Source organism: Marmota marmota, unplaced genomic scaffold, assembly GCF_001458135.2.
Source record: "Marmota marmota marmota unplaced genomic scaffold, marMar, whole genome shotgun sequence".
NCBI classification, from domain to species: Eukaryota; Metazoa; Chordata; class Mammalia; order Rodentia; family Sciuridae; genus Marmota; species Marmota marmota.
This window is the reverse complement of record NW_026000005.1, coordinates 20,853,643-20,873,240: the sequence shown is the minus strand read 5'-3', so window position 1 is coordinate 20,873,240 and position 19,598 is coordinate 20,853,643. Positions and strand designations below refer to the sequence as shown.

Below are 19,598 nucleotides of genomic sequence, written 5' to 3'. Positions count from 1 at the left end.
CGTCACAGACTGGGTTCTGTGGGCCAGATGTAAGAAAAATGAACTGCCAGAAATAGAATCAAATGAAATTTAATAGAAAAAAATTAATATTCAATGAATAGAAATCAAAGATCTAAAATGTTTTTTTCAAAACCAAATACATAATGATAACTGATGTAATCAATGGCCTGAAATTCTGACTTTAAAACCTTAAATAGATTTGCTTAAATAAGCAAAACAAATGGTAATAGGGACCATGACAGTGGTCTAGTGATTATAACAGGTCTAATTTAATTTTCTAAACTTTACTCAGTTTAAAAAATAAGTCATTAACTGGTGTTGTGACTCAAAAATACCATTTTCAAAAGTTCTTGACCAACTCAAAATTATTAATATCTCAATGAATGAGTTGGATTGATTTGTTATTCTTTTTAATTATGCCCATTTTTATATCCCCTTCCCACAGATTTTTTTGTTTAAATTGTAAATTCTCTCTATGTACACAATGGAATTTTACTTAGCCATAAAGAAGAATGGACATAATTGCAGGAAAATGGATGGAACTTAAGAACATTATGTTAAGTGAAATAAGCCAAACTCAGAAGGTCAAGCATTGTATGTCTTCTCTTTTATATGGGAGGTAGAGAGGAAAAAAGGTGGCCGGGGGATCTCATGAGAAGCAAAGCAAGATCAGTAGAATAAAGAAAAGGGACCACCAGGGTGTGGAAGGAGGCAAGGGAATAAGCAAGTGCCAAGAAGTCATCATAAACACTGTTATAATTTTGTGCAGGTACTAATATGTGTAACAAATCCCACCATTATGTACAACCATAATGCACCAATAAAAAATGTGGAAAAATAAATTTTAAGTTCTCAGTCTTCACTTAAATAGGTTGATCAAAAGAATTTCTGTCCAGGCACAGTGGTGCATGCCTATAATCCCAGCAGCTCAGGAGGCTGAGGTAGGAGTATTGAGAGTTTAAAACCAACCTCAGTAACTTAGTGAGGCGCTAAGCAATTCAGTGAGACCCTGTCTCTAAATAAAATACAAAAAAGGGCTGGGGATGTGGCTCAGTGGTTAAGTGTCCCATTCAATCCCCAGTATAAAAAATAAAAATTTAAAAAAAAAGAATTTATGACTAATTTGACATTTGAAAATGATATTTTTGTTAAGAATTCACAATTTCTTCTACATTCAGTAGCACAACTTTTTTTCTTTTTCTTTTTTTTATTTATTCTAATTAGTTATACATGACAGCAGAATGCATTTTGATTCATTATATACAAATGGAGCACAACTTTTGTTTCTCTGATTGTACACGATGTAGAGTTGTACCATATGTACGGTCATACAAGTACCTAGGGTAATGATGTCCATCTCATTCTACCATCTCTCCTGGCCCCATTCTCACTCTCCACCCCTCCTTCCCCTATGTCCAAAGTTCCTCCGTTCTTCCCATGCTCCGCCCCTTCCCCATTATGGATCAGCAGCCATTTATCAGAGAAAACATTTGGCAGTAGCACAACTTTTATAAACTCAATACCAATATAGATTTTCATACTAAGGCAATCTTTTTCACCTAACACACTCTACAGAAATTCTATTCACTTAGTTGACTTAAAAGTAAAGCTCATTGCTACTCCTCTTTATAAGATTCTAGTAAGACTTGATAGTTTACCATCCTACATATGCTTATGCTGTTATTTATAAAAACAAATTTTATACAAAGCAAAAAACTAACAAATATATAAGAATGTTCTTCACCTCCACAAGAAAATATGTTTAAATTCATATTCTTGAAATATGTGGCTCTTTTGGTACAGCTTTTGTTTTCCCCCTTTTGATAAACTTTAAAAAAAATAGATGTAAGAAATTTTCACTTCTCTTTTGGATTCTACTGTACCTTCATCCAAATCTGATCCTTTCCTATCCTTAATGTTGTGGAGCTTGGGCATATCCTTCCGTGCCATGCTAAAATCATAGTTGTTGAAGATCAAACAGTATCCCCGAGGTTTGTTTTTCATTTGGTAAACTTTGTCTGATGTCTGGAAAACAAAAACCCAATCCAGGCACTTTACTCTGCAAGTCAAACACTGGCGATATAAACAAACAACTTTCCAGGAAGAAGATGGGCTCCCCAGGGGGCTGGGGCAAGTGGGCTCTCCCTTGCCCCAACTCACCCCAACTTGGAGCCATTCCCCTGAAGAACTAGTTCCCTACTGTTCTCACACAGGATCCCTCAGACTTCTGCCCCATCGATAACTGTAAAGTCAGTGTACCTGGGCTGCATGAGCACTTTGCACATACATTAATACGTTAATACCATCCCCATGTCTTTGAGGCAGAGAATATTGTGCCCACGATTGGGATTTAGAAACTTTTGAGAGCTCAATCCAGAACTGCTAAAAATGTCTGTCTTTGGGCTGCTCCACCCTGACTGTGGACCTATTGGCTATCCACTCATCTCATCTGCACTTCTTGGCTAACAGCTGAGAGCCTGCCCATCAGGCAGATACAGTATAGTCCCAGGATGTTTGAAGCTGATATAACCCAGCTCTCAGGACCACTGTAGCTGGTGGAGAGAGATGTTGGGGTTATGTTGTAGGTTAAGAATCCAGACTGTATGCCTGACAGTACTGGCCTGAGGTGGCCCTGTGTGCTGCTTATTTTTCTAGGGCTATTTCATTGCTGGGATTCTTAGCATTTGGTTGCATATCTGTGTAACCCATTGAGGTACAGAAAACAACCCCTCCCCAGGTTAGGAAACCAAATTTCTGCTTCTACATAATATAAGACTTCAGGCAATTTACCCAATGTATTAGGATCTTAGCAAGTTTACTAAGATATCAAGTATTTTTATTAAGTACTTAAGTATATTCAGTATTTACTATCATGTATGCTAAGTATTTACTAATATACTGGGTACATTTACAATACTAGATAATATTAAGATTATAGATTATTTGATGAGAACAATGCTTGTAGAGCATTATTTTACTTTAAAGTGCCACATCACTGTGGTTAATCCTTGATTTTCAGATGGAGAGAGTTCTGGTAATTTTCACAGAGCCCACACTACTAAATAGTTACTCTCAAGCCTAAATCAGGTGTTCAGGGTCTCCTGTGCTTCCTGCCACAGTGAGGAGTGGTGAATGGGGCAAGGCATTAAAATGCATTTGGTGAATTGTTGAAGTTACATAAGTACAGCTTATGTTGTCTAGAGAGGAAATTTTTCTTCTGGCTCAAAAGCACAAAGATATGACTAGATTATGAGTACTTGTTTCTTACTCCAAATCATAAAAGAAAAACATTTTTTAAAGGTCATGCTAAAAGGAAAGACTTTGCTTGTTCCAGGTGTGCTAGGCCCCTACCCCAAAGCATCCCCCATTAGGTTGGCATGGCATCTAGAAGATTAGATAGGAGGCCTCCCACCTTCTAGCTAGTCCAATACATCTGTCTTTTGTTTTAAAATAAAAATGTAACACACTGGAACTGGAGAGGTCACATTTTAAAAATGAAATGACATTTTTAACTTGTCCTTTCATGGGATTTTTTTTCCCTACAATTCTCAGATTTTTCATTTTCTACCCTTAATTGGTTCATTTGGCAGCTAAAAACAACAACAATAACAAAAAAAACACACAACAAATATAAGATCTAGAATCTGCAATGTAAAAGGAAGAAGGATTTGGAGGTGTCCATGTACCTGTGAGTCACTGTCCTGTTCTCCTGGAGAGTCCGACAATGTCAACATCCCGAAGGACTCCTCCCCTGCAAACAACAGAGAGACATGACTGGAATGAGGCATGGCAGGAAAGAGACTTTGGTAAAGAAATGTGTATTATCTTGGACAATGGTGACCAAGAAATGTCATAATTTTATATGCTTCCACATTGCTAGGTTGAGCTCTATGGTATTTGTGAAATATTCATTTATAAAACACTGGCACAGGATGAATTGACTCAAAAGTACTACTTATTGTACTCTTCAAATCTTAAGCCCAAGCAGACATGGGAAGTAGGGAAGAACTGGATGCATGGATATTACTCAGAGTAATCTTTATAAAAAGGTGCTTCAAAATGCATTTTGCTTGCACATGCACTGGCACACATGCGCACACAGGTAAAGAAGGGCCAGGTTTTATATTTGTATATAAACAGTATAATTATATTTGTATATTAACAGTAGTAATATTTAGGATGTGATGAATCTCAGCGGGTCTTTAAAAATTTTTCTCTGAATTTAAAATCATCCTCGGTGAGTACGTATGATTTTTGTAATGAGAAAGTAATTAAAAATTTGAAGGAGATCCTGAAGAATTCCTTCTGCTTGTTTAGTCTAACTTCCCCAGGTAGGAAAGAGACAGAGGACTGGAAAAATATAATTTAGCTGAAACATCCACAAGGGAAGTCAGACAGATGATGGGGAGCTTTAGTGGAGGGCAGAACAGGGAGCCTGGTGACTCAGCGGGGGATGGAGGGGAATTAATCACATTTGGCCAAGGGGTCTCCGACCTGGACAACAAACTAAAAAAAAAAAAAAGTTGTTGAAAAAGGAAGTGACTTAATCAACAAAGTCATTTAAATCTAGCTACCAGTGCAAACCACAGGCAACACATGTCAGTGGGAGGTGCTAGGAGAGAGAAGGGGGAAAAAAAGAAGCAAAAAAGTTAAGTCCTTATAGCACTTATGGCACACATGCCAGTCTGGGGCTGCGAGGTCTGTCGATGTGCAAAGAAGGTATAACAAGTGACCACCAAACTTTCATCCCAATAACAGGAAGCGGTAGAAAGAGGCATGATGATATCAGAGGGTAAATTAACTCTGCACATCTGCAAGCATTACCATTTGAAAGTGCATCTGGACTTCTTTCAGGACTCATTCTTCTCTCTGAATTAAAAAGAGAAAAACACACCCCAAATATGTGGTTAGATCTGCTTCAGACAGGAATTTATGAATTTGAGAAAATGATTAGCTGATTCAGTGTCAGGTTATTTTTACCTCTGCTTAATTCTTCATAATTCTTAATGATCTTCAGCAGGCTCTTGTTGATTTGTTCACAGATATTTTTCAGGGTTCCCAGGTTTCTCTTTCCTAGGATGAGCTTCTTCTCCATCTCTATGAAAATGTCGAGCAAGCTCTAGGGGACAAGAAACAAAGTGGGAAGACTGGATTGAGCCATACTAGTTTTTATAATATATATATATATATATATATAATATATATTATATGTATATAATATCACTTTTTCCAAACCAAGGGTTCACCCTTACTTCCCAAGCAGACCCCCGAGAGTGCATGCTGGTCTCCTGCAGCTGACAGGCACCTAGGGAGGCCATGTCCTCTGGCCCAAAAACACAGAAGTGAGAGAATAGAAGAGAGGACATGTCAGATGTCCCCAGATCCCCAGGCTCTATGCTCAGATTGCCTGTGGTTGTCTTTATGTATGAACCAGGCCTATGTGCATTGGCTGAGACACAGCAGCCTGGTCAGTGACACAGTGACAGCTCTGGGACTCCCTTATACCCCGATGTAGTATAATTTACCTCCAAACCTGAATACACACACACACACACAACATACACACACAAATACCATATGCATACCCACACCCACACAATACCACACACACAGACACACAGAAACATACCACAGACAGGGACACACACACACAAACAGACACAGGAAAAACAGAGACATACACACAGACACTACACAGAGACACACACCACACATGGATATACATATCATACATATAAGAGACATGCAATACATATAACAGAGATACATACACCACACACAACATACCCAGAGATACCACCCAGGAATGAAGAAGTGGAGAAAATGTCTCAGACCACCACTTCCTTCCTGCCTCTGCCTGGTCCCACACAGGGTCCTGATGCATAGCCGCACTACTCCCCTGGCTCCCGAGTCTGCTTGCTCCTGAAGATTAATGTGAGCAGCACTCACAGTGCAAAGGCATGGGATCTACAGCACGCCTGCTGACGGCTTTCCTCTCTCTGGTTAGGAACTAGAATTCAGGTTGCTTTTATCAGAAGAGCCCCTCTCTTTAGCCTCAGAAGTCCCCAGTGGCTGACCAACTCTCAGGACTGCATCTCCAGACAATACCAGGTCTTACCATGTCGTCATCCAGCTTACACTTGGAGATATCCTTGCTCAAAAGAAACTTAAAAGACTTCAATTCCAGTTTGTTTACATCTTCTGAAATCTGAAAAAGCATGACCCTGCGGTGGGAAATGGAGATGGAGACACTTAAGAAATGTTTCCTTAGATCCTTTCAAATTTGCTATGTGGAGTCACAAGGGACTTGACTCAATGGCCTCCCTCCAAAACAATCTGAGACATGATTTAGGAACTGAGTCCTGAGAGAAAGGCAGGTAGACACACAAGTCTACTGACTTGTGCCTGCCCTGAACAATTAAAAGTTCCATCAACTTTGTCCTTTGGTTCATTCCAGTTAAATGCATCTTGTTTTTCCTTTGTCTTTCACTCTAAGAACAAGACCTCGTTGCAATACAAAAAAAGCATTGACTTTTGAAAATGGTACTTTCTACTCTGCATGTCGGATTACCACTTCCTTCATTAAACTGGGCAATGTCCTCTCAGTCTTTCCTTCAGGAGAAGAGCCAGCCAGGTGCAGTGGCACACGCCTGTAATCCCAGCAGCTCAGGAGGCAAGAGGTTTGCGAGTTCAGAGGCAACCTCAGCAGTGAGGCCCTAAGCAACTCAAAACTCTGTCTTAAATAAAATATTTTAAAAGGGCAATAGATGTGGTTTGGTGGCTAAGTATCCCTGGGTTTAATCCCTGGTACAAAAAAAAAAAAAAAAGGAGAGCCAAACTTTTAGTTCTGGCAAACGCATCATCTGCTATGCTCCTCACTGCCCCCACGCCCTCCTCCCTTTCCAGCCTGCCCCCTCCCCGTCACCCACTAATGGCCATTGCCTGCCTGTTCTCAGGGCTGCATGTGCTCCACTATGCCTCACTGCGTTCACTTCAGAAGGATCACTCGTATAGTCCCTTTATGAAAGTGTTCAAGTCCCCTTATAGCCTGGTCCATGCCCTTATTATTTTCATAATCCCTGAGGGTGGTAAAGGCAGCATTTGAGCACAAGAGACCCACACGACCTGTGTTAGAACTTTGGCCCCACCATCTGGGAGCTGTATGACTTTCAACATGTTAGACATTTTTTCCTCATCTGTAGACTGGAGATAATTATATATTCACACCATAGGCAAATACCAAAGATTATGTGAATAAATTTACATGACTTACAGTCACCTCACTTAATGATGGGAAGTTACTCAGTGTTATCATCTGATACATACATCTTCTCAAGAAATCTGATCAATAAATCTGATACATCAATCTTCTCAAGAAATAAATAATCCTTTATTTGGACAAAGGGTCTTTGCAGATAAAAAATCTCATTGCACTGAGATTATAGTGAATTAGAATGGGCCCTAATCCAATGACCAGTGTCCTTACAAGAAAAGGAAAAATCAGACAGACAGACATGGAGATGAGGACATAGGCAGAGACTGGAAGGATGCATCTGCAAGACAAGGAACACCAAGGATTGCCTGCAACAGCAGAAGCTAGGGGAGAGGCAGGGCAGATTCTCCATCAGGGCCTCCGGAAGGAACCAACTCTTCTGGCACCTTCGTTTCTGCACTTGAGCCCTCAGGACTGTAAGAGAATAAACTGCCTCTACTGTTTTTATCCATCTAATTTGTGATACTTTTGTTACAGCAGCCCTCAGAAACTAACACATCCAGATATTTATTTTGCCATTTAAAATCAAAATAGTCAAGCCTCAAGTAGGAAGACATATGACAAGGAACATGCCAGAACCTCAGGTGTCTGAGAATAGAACCAAGGCATTGATAGGCTGGGCTATCAGAGGGTAGTAGCCATCAGCCCTGGCTGTGAGGCCTTTCTATGCAACTTGCCAGTTACTGACAAGCAGAGACAGTGAATGGGCCAGAGCTAATGCACACATAAAAAATTGCTAAAAGGAGAATTAGAAATTAAAGAGTGTCTGAAAACAAGATGTTGACAGACGGGCATGGTGGCACATACCTGTAATCTCAACCACTTGAGGCCAGGAGGATTGCAAGTTCAATGCCAACCTGGACAATTTAGCAAGACCCTATCTCAAAATAAAGAAACTTTAAAAGGGCTGGGGATGTAGCTCAGTGGTAGAGCACTTCTGGGTTCAATTCCTAATACCACCACCAAAAAAAAAAAAAAAAGAAAGAAAGAAAGAAAAAGAAAAATTAAATGAATATTGAAAGAGCATAACGTGTTTCTATTTTTAAAGTCATGAAGTTGCAACTATATGTGGCTCACCATTGCCCTGTCTCCCCAGGTTGAGAGAAGGTGAGTTTCAGGGCCTTTGTCATCGCTGTTCTCTTGAACAGCCAGCAATCGGGTGCTGCTGTGCTAACTGGACCTGAGCAGTCTCTGTGGGTCAGGCCTGGCAGCAAACACCTCACTAGGGAATAGTGTCATTTTGAGTCTTTAATTATGGGATAAAATCCTTAAACCCACTGAAAATTTCCAGCAGGTGGGAGGGGCTTCCAGGCCAGGAAACCATGATGCCTTGCTCAGTGGCAAAGTAGGCAAGTTAAGTACATGGCGTGAACATCAGCAGAGGAGGGACGCCAAGATGAGAGAGAAGGAATTAGAACATTTCAAAAAACTATTTTAACGTCAGCATACCTGCAGGAAGTTTCACTTTGGAAAGTAAATATTTTATGACTGTGGTAATTTTTTCTCTGAATTTCTTTTTTTCGGGGTGGGGGGGTACCAGGGATTCAACTCAGGATCACTTAACCACTGATCCATATCCCCAGCCCTATTTTGTATTTTATTTAGAGACAGGGTCTCACTGAGTTGCTTAGCGCCTCACTGTTGCTGAGGCTGGCTTTGAACTTGTGATCCTCCTGCCTCAGGCTCCCAAGCTGCTGGAATTACAGGTGTACACCATCGGGCCTGGCCCCCTAAATTTCTTAATCAGGCTCTGGTGAGACATCTTTTTTCCAGAGCCTCCCAACTCATGGAACATAGCCAATCCCCAATCAGTCAAGCCCAGAAAGATGTGTCCATTCAACCTGTACCTCCAGGTCCCCACACTGTGAAGTTTCTACGTACCTATAGGCAGAAATCTGGGCCTTGCCAGGAATCTGAAGTTCCCACACCATATCCTCCTTGCTGGTATTCAGGATAGTGGTCAGCAGGTCCAGTCTATTAATTCGGAAAAGCAACTCCTTCAAGAAGGACAGATTGTTTTCCTCCAACATTCCCTTTTCCTGAAGTGTCTGGAATAGCTTCAAGGCATCCTTGATGGGCTCCTGCTTCTTTTGTGGGATATATTCCAGACATAAGAACTTGAGGGAGGACAACTCATCGCTGCCCAGTTGTTCCCCAATATCGTAAAGACATTTGTTGAAATCCATCCTTGTCAAAAGGTAGGAGAAGTAACCTAGGTCAAAAGATGATATAATGCTCAGGTGAGTAGGAAATGTACCATCCCTCCCCCCCCAAAAAAAATACCATCCCCTGGTTTTTTCCTTCATCAAATGCTATTATATCTACTCTCTGCCCATCTGTCTGTAGATACAGGAAAGAAGAAGGAAAAACAAGTTCCTTTTTGCAAGTAGCTTACTAATTAGGGAAGTAGACAAAGAAGGCAATGGTCAGAGAGTTGTGACAAGGCGCAGTGGGAATACAGAGGAAGGAGCACTGGGAGAAGGGCTCTCTATAGGGAAAGGACTTTGGGGAGGATGCAGTAAAGGACAGTTGTCACAGGAAACATTTTATGCATAAGATGGAGGCAAGAATTTTCAAGTTAGTTCAGGCAGGCACAAAGAGCTCAATAAAGTAACCACTAAGGATGTGGGTTGGGGAGTGATGTTACAAAGCAATGAAGATGTAGCCAGGAACCATGCCATGAAAGGCCTCATACTGTGGGGCAGAGGGATTAGGCTTTGTCCTGGAGGAGACAGGGAACTAAGAACATATTATAAAAAAGAGAATGATGTCATCTGATTTGGGATTCACAATGACAGTGAAGTGGATAAATTGGAAGAGTAGGAGGCAGGAGACCTACCAGGAGGAGGCATTTAAGTAGTGGCAGGAAGGAGTGATGGCTTTAATCATGGGACAGTGGTAGGAGGAGACACAGTGTCCACAAATGCCCTGAGGACCAGCACCTACAGCTATCAGAACTCAAAGACTGGAAACTGAACCAGGTCAACCCTGACAGCCCTCTCAGTCCAAACAGTCTCTAAGATTAGGGAATGTTTTCATAGGCCTACATGTTTAAGATGGAGAGGATAGTGTTTCAGAAAACCCTAGATAATCTTCAAGCCAGCAGGCCAGAACCTGGGATTTCTCCTCCCTTGAGGCCAAGGCTTGACCATCTTGTCTAGTTTCTTCCCCACGGTTACTGCGCTAACCAGCCTGTGTCCACAGTGAAAGGAGTCCCTGGAGAGTGTACTGGATTCTTCAGAGGAATCTGAAGACTCAGACACAGTTCCCTGTTGCAAGCTATAGTGTCACTATAAATGCCATGTGGTGCATCATCAGGGAAGATGGGCAGTGGCAGTGCTTAGAGACAGGGGCTCCACTAAACATCAAAACCTGGTTGTGACACTGGCCATACGGCCTTGGGCAGCTCTCTTCCTCCTCTGTAAAATGGGGATCAGAAGTCCATCCATATCTTAGAGGTGTGGAGAATCTATGAGATAACACTTGTAACGCATTTAGAACAATGGCCAGCAACTAATGAATGCAGAGCAAGACACTGAGAGCCCCTGGCCCTGAGGCCCTGAGGCCAAGGGCATGGGACTTCCAGCACTTCTCTCACCCTCCTACTTTTCTCATTTCATCAGTTGAAAAATGTGAAATTCATTTGGAAGTGGTGGTTTTCATACTCCCCCTAGTTGAGGGGTTCTTTGTTGAAGTCTTACTCAAACCTGCCCCGCCTGTAAGAGAGGATTCTGGATAGCTACCATTGAGAGCCCAGCACCATCATTTCTTTCTTTCTTTCTTTTTTAAACATTGATATGTTATTTAATTAGAAATAAATAATGCGGTCACATTATTTCCCTTATAAATATCTCACAGATCAAAGAAGAAAAGTAATTATAAGAAAAGTAAATAAAAAGTGCTTTGAACTAAGTGATAATAAAAGCTTAAAATAGGGCTGGGGATATAGCTCAAATGGTAGAGTGCTTTCCTTACATACACAAGGCCCTGAGTTCCATCCCCAGCACCACAAAAAAAAAAAAAAAAAAAAAAAAAAAAAGCTTAAAAGATCAGACTCTCTGGGACAAAATCGTACTCAGATGAACACTTATAAGTTAAAGTATTTTAAGAAAGAAGCTAGATTAACAATCAAATTATTTTCCAATTAGGTAGTAGGAAGGAAAAAAATAAGAGTAGGAGCAGAAATATGTGAAATAGAAAAGAAATAACACAGCTAAAAGTTGATAAAAATCTAAGAAGTCTAATCAAGAAAAAATATCAATGAAAAGGGCAGCCTCCACCATTTCTATGACTCCACAGATGCTGGTTTGGGCCCTCCTCAAACAACCTTGACCTTGGACCTGTTCCCTCCCCTGAAACAAGATGGATGGGTTCCTGAGTCTGTAAGTTCCTTAAATTCTTGAACATTCATGGATGACTGCACCAACTCTGACCCTGTCACTCAAAGGCAGTGACCAGGTATTTTCTACATCTGATGCTAAAGTAAAAATACTTTTGATTTGCACATTAGAACATGTTTTAATGTTTTGGTTTTTTACTTTATGTTTTTGTACTGAGGATTAAACCCAGGGGCACTTTACCACTAAGCCACATCCCCAGTCCTTTTTATTTATTTTGAGACAGGGTCTCACTAAGTTGTTTAGGGCCTCACTAAGTGGCTAAGGCTAGCCTCAGATTTGTTTTCTTCCTACCTCAGCCTCCTGAGCTTCTGGGATTACTGGCATAACTGAGCCCAGTTTAATTTTTTTTTAATGAACTTTTTTTTTTTTTAATTCAGAAAGATGGTAGATTAGAGGAAGGGTGCACTTCCCAGCAGTTCCTGAGCTCAAGATTTTAAAAGTGGCACATTGTGGAGTTTTTGCCTGTCTCTAGGTGATCTGTTCCACCTTGACAGCTGAGACCAACAGCAAGTCCTCCCAACACTCTCACATCCCTAGTGATTATAAAGTGCTAATCAGTTGCCTCTGAATATAATTGAAACAAAAAACAGGAAAATGTCAGCAAATTCTTCTAGAAAAGTTTTTCAAAACAGAGTTGTAATCTTGGCAGAACTGGACAAAGAGATACGAGAATCACTTATGCAGAACCAGTCTTTAGCAAATAGTCCTGAAGCTAGCACCGCACTCTCAGGACCGCTCTTAATAAGGACTTCCAGGATCACACAGAGCAGCATCTTGTCACAGCCCAACAGAAGGCAGCTTTGCAGCATACACCTGCACATTCATCTGGTACTTCACAACTCAACACTCTGCATTTGGGAATCTTATTCTTCCCATTCCACCTCACTGTGACCCAGAATGAAGAAAAGATCTGCGGTGAAGATGACCTTGTAACACCAAATGCCAAAGCTACTCTCATTCAATGCTATACACACTGTGACATTCAGAATTTTGGTGAACTTTCATATTTTTTGCTTCCTTAAAAGAAAGAAATATATAAGTGAAAACAAAAAGAAGGAGAACTAGGATGGTGAGAGCTTTAGAAACTATATTATCTGAAAAATTCATTATGCTGCCTGGGATGAGAACTTTTTTGTAATGATGTTTGATTTTTTAGCTCTAAATCAGACTCTGAATTGGATAGTCCCATAAAATCAGCCCTTAACAACAGAATATGGTATGTCTACAGTCAACTTGCAAAACCCATTTGTTGTATTTAACTTTAAAGAAATGAGGGTGCTTTTTAAAAATGTGAAACAAAAGGATTAAATAACTTACATTTATATTTGTAGTCCATAGGATTGATATATATATATATAGATATAGATATAGATATAGATATAGATCTATCTATCTATCTATCTATATATCTTTCAAGTTTAGATTCAATGTATCATACAGAAATCATCTTTGTAAATTCACAGCTATTCTCATATTATCTTAAAAGAAAATCCAAGATAAAACTAAGTTAGCAACCAGTCTTAAACATCTTTTATAAATATATGCCATTATAAATGATGTGACAATGCTATTCAAAACAGTTATAAGGAATGTGGTGGTTTTAAAATTTGCACATGCTCTTATTTAGTGTTAACAACATACATGGTACGTCGGCATGGTTTTATTGTTCACTTTTTTATCTAATTAAAAAATTTTAATTATGCAAGTTGAAATAAAAGATTTAAAAGGTGAGAAGACTGTTTCTCAGTGAGGTGGGTAACTAAGGGAATTCCCTGAAATTCAACACTGGACAGTAAAAGATATGATAGAGACACAGAAAGTCAGACACTTCAAACATAATATAAGAAAGTATGTTATGGAGGTGTCGGTGATGTTGGTGGCAGCAATGCCAGCAGCTACAGCTGTTAAAGGGGAGCAGAGGCAGAGAGAGAGAGGAAAGCACTGTGAAAAATCAGCTTGGCGGGAAACTGAAAAAAGAGAGAGAGGTTGGTCTTAATGAGCCCAAAGAGGAAGGGGAAGTTGTTGAGTGAAAAGCAACCCACATCACTCAGACCATGGGTGGATAGCCTGACAGGAACCATATATAAGTGGCCACATGGCAGTGAGCAGAGGCAGGAGATCCATAGTTCATAGCAGAAGTTGCCAGCCTGGCCCAGTAGTCATCTATTGTGGGGTCCAGGGTATGCCTGGAAAAATGGAACTAAACAGGTGAAGAGAGAGTTGTGCTAGCTTCAGAATACTGAAGATAGAGTTCTTCATAGCTGGCATCCTGTATGAGCTTTTAAGAAGATGCCAATATGGGCTGGGGATGTGGCTCAAGCGGTAGCGCGCTCGCCTGGCATGCGTGCGGCCCGGGTTCGATACTCAGCACCACATACAAACAAAGATGTTGTGTCCGCTGAAAACTAAAAAATAAATATTAAATAATTCTCTCTCTCTCTCTCTCTCTCTCTCTCTCTCTCTCTCTCTAAAAAAAAAGAAGATGCCAATAACTGGTCATACAGGAGCATCTGCTCCAGGTCTGATCCTACGTAATTCACATCCATCACAGTGAATGTGAGAACTCTGGAGGTTTGGACTATGCAACCTAAAAGTGAAATTTATGGGAAGCCCCTGAAACCCAGACATCTAGCAGGGATTGGCATTTCCCCAGCAACAGGGAGTGTAGATCAAAGTTCAAATACCCACCAACAGAGTTTCAAAGGTCAGCCAAGACTAAATCCCAAGTACTAGAACTTCCAATTTAGAACTCCGCACCCCCAAGGGAGTACACAGCTAGTCAGCACCCCCATCTACTCCATCCAACACTATGAGATGGGAAGCTGAGAGCTACTACACCCAGCTTTGGCTCCTGGCTACGTAGGCTGGCAGCTTGGTGAGAAACAGCCACACCCAGCTCTTTACACAAGGATTACAGAGCCCAGAAATAAATACAAAGCATGGAACAACAACTGAAGCAATGAAAATCCATCTTTGCCAACAGTTTTGATCACCTCAGCAGAAACAAGCCCTTTATTTCTCACTAAGAATTTTTATCTTTTTTTCCCTATCCCATTATTTTACTATTTTAGATTTAAATTTTAATTTTTTATTTCATCTTATTTTTTTTATCCATTCCATGTGATTGTGTGTGTTGTGTGTGCGTGTGTGTGTGTTTTCTCACTGCACGCATGGGTTTAAAATTATATTCACATAATTTCATTTTAATTGCTTTCTTCTTAATCTGTTTATTATTTAGCTGGGTTTGACTTTGGTGGGATAAAATTATACGTGGGTTTGAGAGGTTCTGATCTTACATTCATTCATTTGTTCATGCCTAGGTTTTTGTTCCTCTTACTATCCCTTCTTCATTCTCTTCCCCAACTAATGACCAAATTTTCCTGTCACCTCTTCCTCTCTTTAATTATTTGATTACTTTAAGTTATTTTTTACTCCCTCTTTATTGCCATCATCTGCTACCTATCTCCTGCTTCTCCTCTGTTCACTTTTGAAGTATTTCAAATTTTCTTCTGCCTCCCTACACTATTTTTCTTCACTTAAGAAACTATAACTCCATTATCTGATGGAATTATATAGTTTATGTAATTCCTATCCCATTCATGTAGTTGAGATTTTTAATGCAGCCCAAACCCCTCATGAATATAGGGGTTAAGAGCTGCAGTACTGAGGGGGGATCCAAGATGGCAGACTAGAGGGAGGCTGCACTCCTTGTCGCTGGGACTCAGGATTCAAGCAGAGGAAATACCATTTCTTTTCGAAGCGGCCATGGCTGCCCACCCCTGCTGTTTACCTCCCCTGCATCTGAGGCAATTGCTCACCATCTGCCAGCACATTGTTCATCTTTTGAACACAGATTGCTCACTGACCATCCACCATTTCCCTATTTGCCTCTTGTCTGCCCATCACCCGCCACCCAACATCTACCCACCTATCATCTGCCATTAGCCTGCAGATGGCCCACAGATCACCAGTGGCCTGCTGCCCACTGCCTACTGCTGCCTGGAAGTCTGTTGTCATGGTACCCGCAGGTTTGGTCTCACGCGTCCACTGCCATCTTGGGACATTGGCCAGGGCCTGCACATTTACCACTGCCTCCACTGTCATCTTGGGGTGCAGCTGCATCACTCTGGTGACACCACCCAGTGCCTGGAGATATATTGTTGGAGTATCTGAAGGTCTAATTGCACTTGAGGTCTTTCTGCTGGGTGTGCTAGTGGCCGCTATCTAGCTGCCTCTTTGCAGGGTCGCTCCTCTGTGTGAGCACATCCCTGGTGGTGTCTCTGCAAGCTGAAAGAGCATTGAGATTTTGGTACTGCAGCAAGGCAGAGCCTTGGGATGCTGAAACCCAGGTCCATCAGATTGCAGCTGGGTTTATTTGGGCCAGTCTGGGTCTGACAAATCTGTGGAAAGCTGGAGACTAGGGGCAGTTTTTTTTTGGAGGGGGGTGTGTGGCCACACAGGTTGGAGAAATTGGAGAAAACCGAGCTCTCTCCAGCTCAATGAGTCCTGAAGTGCATGGGGACACACGGGGCTGGCTACAATGGGTGGGAAAACTGGAAGAGGGTGTGGGGGCATCTTGCTATCAGCTCATCCACCAACTGGTCCAGCACGCACTGGATTGGAGCTAACATCAAACTTCAGACAACCCTATCTATCAGTGGAGAACGGAAGCTGAGAAAATTTTTGAAAGCCAACAGAAGCAATTGTTCAATTTTCCATTGAGACTTTCCTTTTTTTAATCTTTATTTTTAAATTTCTATTTTTTTATTTTTAATCCCCCCTGCACACTTCTACCATTGTAATGGTTAATTTGAATTGTCGACTTGATTGGATTAAGAGATACTGGTGATAAGAGGCTTATGGGTATGTCAATGAGGGTGTGTCTAGGAATGATTGGAAAGTGAGATAGCCAGCTGAAATGGAGACCCTCCCTAAGTATGGTCAGCATAGTCTAATAGGATGATGGCTTGGATGAAATAAAAGTTGGAAGAACAAGAAAGCAGCAGCAGATGCAAGCTCATTCTTCTTAGATGGGTTCTTGATTGTTGCTGCAATTGTCTGAGGATATCAGAGTCTTGCTTCTTCACTCTTCCAAAGTGGACTCTGCCAGCAAATCTCCAGAAGCCTTTGGCCTCATACTAGGGTAGCACAGTTGATCCCTCTTCTTCTGGGGCTTCAGCCTCTTGGACTGCATAGCTACTAGTTCTTCCAGCTCTCCAGCCTGCAGATGGTCATTGTGGACTATCTCACTACTGGTCGCATAAGCCAACCTGATAAATCCTCTGTTTATAAATATACTTTCTGTTGATTCTGTTCCTCTAGAGAACTCTAATACAACCATCCTTAAATCCAAATATTTTTCACACATCAATTTATTGAGGAATTGAATGTCTGAACAGTATATTACAGTTTTGTTATGGATTCTTATATTTTCACTTTTTAAAAATCTGTTTATATTTTTTTTCTCTCACTTGTCTCCCTGGATTCTCTTTCTCACTTCTCTCATACTAACTGCCAGCCTCTATTAATTCCTCCCTCACTCTTACTATAAATTTTTCCTCTCTTCTCTCCTTTCCATAAATATCGCATTGTTCCCTTGTTTTCCATCATTTGAAATGGAAAGCCCTTTTACAAACTTACTATTTATATTGTAGACAGTAATGGAGCACATCATTTCTGTTTACTGCAACAAAACTCTAGAAACCTTAATAGGAGATATTTGGTTTAAGGTTGTATATAGTTTACATTGGGAGCTGTACATATTGGTCTATCTCAAGTGAGATACTTGAAGCCTTCAAGGACACTATAAGACTACAGGATAGAAACTGTACTGCCTCTGATCCAGACCACTAGATGGGAAGATACAAACAACATGAAAAAACAAGGGAACAAAGCACCTCAAACAACCCAAGATGTTCCAACAACAGAATCCATAGACAACACAGTAGAAGAAATGTCAGAGAAGGAGTTTAGAAAATACATAGTCACATTCATCTTTGAAATAAAGAATGGTATTGGAGAGAAAATACAGGAAGTGAAAGATAACTTCAATAAAGAGGCAGAGATCATAAAAAGGAATCAAGCAGATATCCTTGAAATGAAGGAAACAATAAATCAAATTAAAAATTCAATGGAAAGTATCACCAACAGACTTAGAAGACAGAACCTCAGGCAATGAAGTCAAAATATATATACTCTTGAAAATAAAGTCAACCACAGAAAGTAAATGGTAAGAAACCCATGAACATCACTTCCAAGAAATATGGGATAACATGCAAAGACTCAATTTAAGATTTATCAGAATAGATGAAGGTATGGAGATACAAACAAAGGAATGCACTATCTTTTCAATGCCATAATATTAGAAAATTTCCCAAACCTAAAGAATGAAATGGAAAATCAACTACAATAGGCTTACAGGACCCCAAATGTACAAAATCACTGCAAACCCACACCAAGTCACATTATAATGAGAATGACTGATGTACAGAATAAGAATAGAATTTTAAAGGCTATGAGAGAAAAAAATTGAACTACATATGGGGGAAACCAATTCAGATTTCAGAACCCCAACCCTCAATGACAGGAGGTCCTGAAATAACATATATCAAGCTCTGAAAGAAAATGAATGCCAACTGAGAATTTTATATCCAGGAAAATTAAGCTTCAGGTTTGAAGATGAAATAAAAACCTCCCATGATAAACAAAATTTAAAAGAATTCACAACTAGAAAGCCTGGACTATAGAACATTCTCGGCAAAAATATTCCTTGAGGTGAAAAAAAAAATGAAAAGCAAAGAGAGGAACTACATTAAAGGAAAGGTCAATCAAAGGAGAAACTCAGTTGAGCTAAAAACCAAAAATAAACCAAAATGACCAGGAATACAAATCATATCTCAATAATAACCCTGAATGTTAATGGCCTAAACTCACAAATCAAAACACATAGACTGACAGATTGGATATTTACAAAGATCCAACAATATGCTGTCTTCAAGAGACTCACCTCCTAGGAAAAGACATTCAGACTGAAGGTGAAAGGTTGGGAAAAAAACATTCACACAGATGGCATAAACAAGCAGGGGTTTTCATCCTCATATCAGATAAAGTGGACTTCAAACCAAAGTTAATCAGAAGAGATAAAGAAGGACATTTCACTGCTTAAAGGAATCATACATCAACTAGATATAACAATCATAAATATTTATGCCCCAAACAAAGGAGCAACTACATACATCAAACAAACCCTTCTCAATTTCAAGAATCAAATAAACCACAACACAATAATACTGGGCAATTTTAACACACCTCTTTCACCACTGGATAGATCTTCCAAACAAAAACTAAAAAAGAAACTATAGAACTAAATAATACAATAAATGATATAGACTTAATGGACATATATAGAGTATTTCATTCATTAGTGAGCAAATACACTTTCTTCTCAGCAGGGCATAGATCCTTCTCTAAAATAGACCATAGGTTATGCCACAAAGCAGTCCTCAGCAAATACAAAAAAATAGAAATATTATCCTGCAATCTATCAGATCATAATGGAATGAAACTAGAAATAAAAAAATAGAAGCTACTCCAACACCTGGAGACTAAATAGCATGAATAATGAATGGATAGCAGAAGAAATCAGGGATGAAATAAAAAAAATACATACAGGTAAATGAGAACACCAATACAATATATAAAAATCTCTGGGACATCATGAAGGCAGTGCTAAGAGGAAAGTTCATTGCATTGAGCTCATATATTAAAAGAATAAAAAGCCAACAAACAAATGGCCTAACATTATACTTGAAAGTCCTAGAAAAACATCAAATCAACACTAAAAGTAGTAGAAGACAGAACATAATTAAAAGCAGAGCTCAAATCAATAAAATTGAAGCAAAAGAAACAATTGAAAAAATTGACAA

General features: G+C 40.0%; 1 protein-coding gene and 1 pseudogene across 3 annotated transcripts in view; one reads left to right on the top strand and one right to left on the bottom strand.

The window, feature by feature from the left end:
• The window catches only part of Casp8 (caspase 8), a 45,960-nt gene that overhangs the window by 6,368 nt on the left and 19,994 nt on the right, over nt 1-19,598 (bottom strand). For 2 of the 3 annotated variants that reach the window (XM_015481254.2, XM_015481256.2), the window contains 6 exons: nt 9,155-9,485; nt 6,119-6,224; nt 4,981-5,119; nt 4,825-4,869; nt 3,687-3,751; nt 1,884-2,025 (listed from right to left, as the gene is read on the bottom strand). In XM_015481254.2, the coding sequence (XP_015336740.1) occupies nt 1,884-2,025; nt 3,687-3,751; nt 4,825-4,869; nt 4,981-5,119; nt 6,119-6,224; nt 9,155-9,485 (828 nt within the window). Of the gene's footprint in view, nt 1-1,883; nt 2,026-3,686; nt 3,752-4,824; nt 4,870-4,980; nt 5,120-6,118; nt 6,225-9,154; nt 9,486-19,598 lie in introns of those variants that run through there. The other variant, XM_048808300.1, reaches the window with a different exon arrangement.
• On the top strand, nt 11,949-12,961 carry LOC107138608 (annotated as a pseudogene).